The 7,075-nt window shown below is 50.7% G+C and overlaps 1 protein-coding gene across 1 annotated transcript; it reads right to left on the bottom strand.

The window, feature by feature from the left end:
* Positions 1-1,844: 1,844 nt before the first annotated feature.
* On the bottom strand, positions 1,845-2,813 carry LOC128276371 (homeotic protein distal-less-like; the record flags this gene model as incomplete). Its single annotated transcript, XM_053014836.1, has 4 exons — positions 1,845-1,916; positions 2,156-2,339; positions 2,444-2,542; positions 2,669-2,813. Coding segments are annotated over 4 exons (447 nt in total), but the record flags the coding sequence as incomplete, so codon positions are not given.
* Between the last annotated feature and the right edge of the window lie 4,262 nt (positions 2,814-7,075).

Consider the following 7,075-nt stretch of genomic DNA (forward strand, 5'->3'; position numbering starts at 1 on the left):
AATAGGTAGGTCCAGGACTTAAACGCTAAGCACTACTACACACTTCTCCAGTGTCCGACCATTTTTTCGGTGCCTCTGTCCGCCCTTCGCGCGTACCCTTAACTCCTACAACTCACCCCGAAGCGTGTCACTCACCCTCGCCACTCTGTCACAGCATTGGACCGTTCTCGTTGATTAGTCCACTTTCGAAAGGGATGTTGCGTGTGTGTGTGTGTGTTTGTGTTTTTTAGGTAAATTTTTTATGTATTTTCACACTTTTCTCGTCCCGTCCGTTTCGTACTTTCTACTAGCACTACTACGCGTTTGTTTTATGTTGTTTTCCCGTTTTCTTGTTGCGGTGCGGTTTGCACCAACCGACTCCGCCAATCCGTTTGAGATTCCATTTGCAGCTTTATTTTGTTAGATTTCAACTTTACTTTTGTTTTTCTGTTTTCTGTTATCTTTTTTGTGTTCCTCTCCTGTTTCTACTGCTTTTATGCACTTTTCCTTCCACTATCCGCTAGCTTAATTGTAAAACTTGCACAAAATACGCACCACGCACCGTGGGGCGCGCCTTTTTGTGTATTTTCTCTGTTTGTGTGTGAGTGTGTGAGTGTTTCGCGGGTTTGTCGCGGTGTTAAAATGTTCCGTCTTCAATTAAATACTTTTCTCGCATTTTGCGTGTGTGTGTTTCGCTTGTCGAGCTCCTTCCTGTTTGTTGTTATTTATTTATTTACTTATACACGTATAGATCCTTACCGTAGTAACGTTGTGTGGGGTTAAATTCTGCTATGTACACAATTTGCGTTAAAAATTAAAACTCAACACAAAAACAGCTCGGTTCAGCTCGCGGTTTGAATGTGTTTCGGTTTGCTCTCCTGTCATGTCCTGGCCGTTTTGCGCTGCCAAAACACGCGCGGGACACGCGAAAATGAAAAATGCTTGGCGCCTTTGGCTGATCGCACTTACAGTGCCTCATCCTGTTGCTGCTGCTGCTCCTGCCGTGTGTGCTGCTGTCTGTACTGTAGCTTTCCGGTGCTAATTTTGGTAGAAGGGAATGTTCAAAACTCGCGGTTCACTACTTGACTACTTTTAAAACACCTTCGTCCTTCCTATTGGCAAGCGACTATCGCAACGCATTCAGCGTGTGTGTCCCGGTACTCGTTTATCACTGCTCTGCTAGTTTGTGTCCCATTCTCACCGTGGGTCTGACTTTTTGTTTAAAAATACCAAGATCCGGTGCTGGTTGTAGGTGAACTGTCAAATCCAATCCAAATTCACTGTTGCTATGGTTGCTATGTTGCCAAATCAAGCCTGTGGCGAGTGTTGGTATTTTGCTTGCTTTTTTCCATTCCTCGCGTTCAACATTCTCACACACACAAACACACACCTAGACACACGCACAAATACACACACGCGCACGCACGCACGCGCTTTTTATGCTTACAAATATTGCACAGAGCTCCGTTCCGTCGAGAGTACACCGACGTGTTGTGTGTGCGGCGACCACCACTTCACGATGCTGGGATTTTTGTTGTAAAACCAAGACGAAAAGAACATAATCATAAAAACCAACCCACCGCCGTGGCCGTTTCCGCGGGAATGGGCCGTCCGGAAAATCCGAAAATCGTATCACGGGGTCTCTCACACCGTATCCTTAGCCGCTCAACGCCATTTTGTTTGCCGCTTTGTTGCCGCACCATTAAAACGAATCACGGAGTGCGATCACCTTGGAGAACTTAAAACACGATCGGGTATTAAAACTCGGAGAACAAGGAGAAACGTTGTGGTGGTGGTTGGTGGTGGTGTGTTTCGCCGATCCGGCGGCCGCTTAGCGAGATGCGCCCTCCGTTCTGCTCATACCACTCTGGCTTAAGCACTAGGAATAGTTAAAATTATAATTTACATTCTCGTGTTGTTAAACCGCGGGCCACACACTGTAATGGGAGAGAAAGAGAAGAAGTAAGGTTTTAGCGAAAATGTCTACTTATAAAAATAAGTCGATCGAAATCCTAGCAAAAATCACAGTAGAACGAAACACGAAAGTGATGGCGCATTTCCATTGCATACCTTCTGGCGCTACCTTAAATGGGTTACGTTCTATGAAGGCCTAGCTCACAAGGACCTTTTTCTAAGCTTTCAAATTAAGTGTAATATAACCGTAAAGGGGACTCACGTTAACAGTGACGGGTTCGTTTCCGGCTGATACCAGTACTGAGGTACGTAGCCGCCCATCTGCGGTGCGTGCGTCGGCTGCGGAGGTGCGTGGTTGGTTTGCGGTGCCATCTGCGGGGGCTTGTGGTCGGCCCAGTGCGGCGGTGGCTTCTGCTCCCAGGGTGCTTGCGAGGGCGGACTCAAACCTGGAATGCGGCCAGTAGAGAGCGAATAGCGCTATTAGTCTTCAACGGCCAGGTCCTGGGTCCAGGTGGGGCCCGCCCGTGGTCCAGAAGAAACGCTAACTTACCAGGGGACAGCTCCGAGACGGGCGTACTCGAGGGCGTTGGACTGTGTCCGGGAGGTAGGAAATGCGAAGGTGAACCACTGCTCGAACCGCCACCGGGTGCTACGCGGGAAAGAACAGAAGGAGGCCATTAGCAACTGAAACCGATGACCCGCGCGGCGAGGGGCTCGGCGTTTTCGGAAAACTAACAGGAGCCTATAATTATGTGTATCCTAATTCACGACGTACCTTGGTGCATGTTCTGATGCTGCGACGGACTGTGGCCGCCCTGGTTCGGTCCACCCAATGGAAGTCCTCCACCGACGCCCGGTGCCTGGGCCGCCTTCATCATCTTCTTGTACTTCGATCGTCGATTTTGAAACCAGATCTTCACCTGCCGAAGAAAAGTGCACACGGAAAACAAAGGGTCAGAGAAAAGCGAAGAAACGCACATTGTCACGCGACGGCGATCGTCCGTGACGCGACACCGCGATCGCGCATCGCGCCCGGGTGCCGCTGTAAACAAAGTGATCGTTGCAGCCGCGCACTAAGGGGGAAAAGGCGGTCAAAAAGTAACATGAAAAAGTGAGGATTTTAATTTAAAAATTTAGTTAAAAGGTCTATCAAAAGTTTGTGTGATTTTAAATAACGTTTTCGATCAACGATAAATCATCATCAGCTAATACGAGGATCTGTGCTAATAATACAGAGTGTTCCATCACGATCCAACTATTTAAATGTTGAATAACTCCGCTATTTGTCAGTAGATTTTGACAAATACACAAGATTTTTTTGGGGTATAAAATGCCATTTGTTAAAAAATTACCCAGAACACAATATCAATCAAATGACCGCCTCCATTAGACACACGAAAAGCGGTCCTTTTTTATTTGACAACATTTCGGTAATATGTGTAGGCAACGTAATAGCAGCAATTTCCGCTGTGATCGGTGAACGTCTTCGGTTTGCTGGTAGGTGATCCTCACTCTTCGAATAGCCCCACAGAAAGAAGTCAGAAAAAATTCGGCAATGATAAGTACGCACAGTTTTCACAGGTGAACAGTTATTTTCAATGTAGAGCGCTACAATTTTAGCCTGCTGTTTTGCCGTAAATTGATCCATGACTAAAACGGCATAAAGTGAAGCTTCAGAATCTGGCTAGTTTATCAAAATCGACTGACAAATAGTGGAGTTATTCAACAATTAAATAGTTGGATCGTGTTGGAACACCCTGTACAATACAAAAAGAACGCGTTTATTACACACAAAATGTTGAATTTAATTAATGTGGTTTTACAGAAATGCAAACAGAAACGTCGAAAAAAGAAGTCCGTAGATTCTTCCCAAAACATTATTGTGTCCGCCTATCCGCATACAAATCCCCCACAGTGAGGCGTAGCGTGACGCGATCGCCAAACGAACGGAAAGGAAGTTTGGCGGACGGAAAAGGCGGTTAGCGCGTTTTATTGCGCTTAGAAGAAGGAAGCCCCGCCTGTCCCTCGCCCCTCTATTTTGCTCCATCTTGCTCCCTGGCTGGCGGACGGCTCATTATTGTTATGCCTTTTTAATCGTTACAAGGTCGTCACACGACACTAATGCTGCCGCACGAGTTATTTATGAGTCACTTCGGCTGGAGCTGGAAAACATCTCGCTTTACATGATTTATTCTTGCACTGCGCTCGTCACTCGCCCGCTCTCTCTCTTTAGCGCCTTGTTGTGCTCTTGCACCGCAACATAATGGTTGCGATTAGACTTTGCGCCGCCGTCAGCAAGTACGCTAAAGAACTCGGTCGATTACGCAACCTCCACGCTCTGCATTTCGAATCACGAATCCGTGGGCAACTTTGTCCAACTTGCATCGGAGCTGAAGTGTCACAGAGCGACATCGGGCGATTGGCTCTTGCAGTGAATAAATTTTCCATTTTAATTGAAATATTATTTAAATGAGCGCCAGTATCACCACACCAACATGGCGGTCGCCAAATTTATGCTGCGACCGACCTATCGATGTCGCTATGCTGGCGGGCACACGCTGGTAATGTCGGTCACCGGAATCGCCATCGGAACGGCGCATTAGATATTCATCGGCCAAACGGGGCTATGTTATACCCGGCCGGAGCTCTCTGTGGCGCTGTTCTGTGTACTTCAGAAACCAAACTCCAAACTCTGACCGCGCGGCCAGAGGCCGGTAAATCACGGCTGATTAAAGCTGATTAGAGCACGCCAACAACACACCCCGGGCCAACCCGACCCAACATGATACTCTCCCCGGTCGCGCGCTCCGTCGCACGAAAATCTCCCATGGGAGTTATTTAAATCAATTGACCACCACACCCGGCCACCCGACGGCGGCCCACGGGAAGCCCTAAATCAAAGCGGGAGAGCGAGAGGATCTTCAGATTTTCGGAATTGAGTACAGGATTATTAAACCGACCGGCCGACGGAGGACCGGACCGATCGGCGCGTTAACGCGTGCGGCCGGAGAAGACGTCACCAGGAGAAGGCGATCTGTGGCGACGTACCAGCAGCGCGACTGCCGAGCGGCCGAGCGGCCGAGCGCAACATAAATAAAAATTAAAACTGATAAACAGCGATTAATGAAATGTTTCCGCCTCGCGTTGCGTGACCCAGCGAGGAACTAGGAGGCAGAGTTTACGTCGGAGCTGGAACGGCGATCTATGCGATGCCCGAGTTGCCATAGCGACCACGGAGTAAGGTTGGTCCGAGTGTGCTCTGGATGATTCAATTAGCATGACCAGTGGCCGGCCTAGAAGCGGGATGGTGCTGGAACCGGTGGCCAATCATGGTGGCCTGCGGTGTTGAAGTGCCAGTAGTTCCGCTCGACTAGTTCTCCAACGGTTCGGTAACCACAAGAAATCCTAATCCCTCCAGGAACGAACGAAGTTGTTGGAACCTCTCTCAAGAGTGTCACCGAAACGACCCGACCGTGGGGGACTTTTTGTCCAGAATTCTGTAACTTTTCCGTGCCGTCAGTCTACATTTCCGGAGAACTCCACCCAACAGACACACCCATCGGGCCGACGTGTCCATCAAGCGAATTCTTGCGGCGACCCAACCCCGGGCCGGGCCAAAGGGTGTCAGCCGTGTCGGGGCCTGTCCTTCCCCACGAAATCTATCATTTTAAGGCCCTTCAAGAGCCACCTCAGAGAGTAGCTTCGTCGTCGGTGCCTTATGGAAGAGATAGCGATCGCAAAAATGTGACATACACCGCCGACGACGGAGCACGCAATGTACGGCGCTGGAGTGGACACGCAAACCACCACGTGGACCAGAGGGGCTGTGGCCAGAACCCCATTCCTCCAACGGGGGTTCCGTTGCGCCACATGCGCAGTACGTCGGGTGGCGTTGTTCCACTTGGAGCACGGCCAGAGCGCCTGCTCGGCGACGCCACCACCACCGCCCGGGGGACTCTGATAACTGAACCACGGACGGACCTGAAGAGTCTTCTTTCGCTTCTTCGTCGATGTCGTAATCCCGACCAAAAATCCCGACAGCAACAGCGCGCATGTTGATGCCATGTTTTACGCTGACGGCGCGTCCCGTTTTGTTGCGAACGTCAAGGGGTTCTCCAGCTAGCTCTCCGGTCCCAGGCCTGGGGGAACACACAGAACACCGAAGACCGGGGAACCTCCTTCGCCCGGTCGTGTTACGCCCGGCCGTTCCCGGCTTCCGTGCAAGGTGCGCGCCTTGGGGCTCTCTCTCTCTGTTGGACATTCTGGACGAACACGCCGGGTCAGATGACCAACAACAACCACCATCTTGTAGCCCTGGCCCGGCCGGGTCTCTCGTCGTTTCCGTCCGTTTTGCCGCCCGCGGGGCAAACCCTCGCCATGTTCCATGTCGGGACCGAGTCCAGGTCCAGGGAGGAAGAGAAATTTTGAATAATTGATGGGGTGCCATTACCACCTTATTTTATTTTTATTACCTCCCCAACTCCGGGGCCCCGTTCCGAGAGTGCCGCATACGGTGCTCTGGTGTGCTCTGGACACGGGTTAAGGTTATGCTAAAATTGCGCGCCAATGCGGTAGCGCCGCCTGGTTCGCCTGCAAGACCGGCCCCGGAGTAGCCCTCCTAATCTGAAGATCAATCAATTAGGCCAACGGGGGAAAAGATAGCTAATGAGGGGGTTTTATTGCCGGGTAAGCCGTCTACTCGACGGGTAGTGTAAATAGAGACCCCCCGAAGCCTGGCTACCGTTTGGCGAATCGAATTCCTCGTCTCATAAATCCCTTATCTTCCGTAGATTCGGAATCGAAACTCTTGGACGAACAGATCTCGAACGGCAGTACGTCAATCTCCCGACGAGCGACAAAGTTGGGAACACCGCCAGGGTCGCCCCCGGACTCCACGTCCATTCCCACGGCCACTCGGCCCCGGGATATAAATTAAGAATTGAAGTTCACATATCGCCCGGCTGCCGGTGCGCATCGGGGCGTGACAGTTGTGTGCCGAGAAACCGAGCCAACCGTGACGTGAGGTGATGACGGGCCCCAGATATGACAGGGCCCACGCCTAGCGCCATCTGCAAACACGCTGGCGGTGGTCCCAGCCACCAGTTATCGATACCGCTGACTTCTTCACTCGACGTCGACGACGACCGAAAATTGGCCCAATTGAGAATCAATAAAACCCGGA

This window comes from Anopheles cruzii, unplaced genomic scaffold (genome assembly GCF_943734635.1).
Source record: "Anopheles cruzii unplaced genomic scaffold, idAnoCruzAS_RS32_06 scaffold01045_ctg1, whole genome shotgun sequence".
NCBI classification, from domain to species: Eukaryota; Metazoa; Arthropoda; class Insecta; order Diptera; family Culicidae; genus Anopheles; species Anopheles cruzii.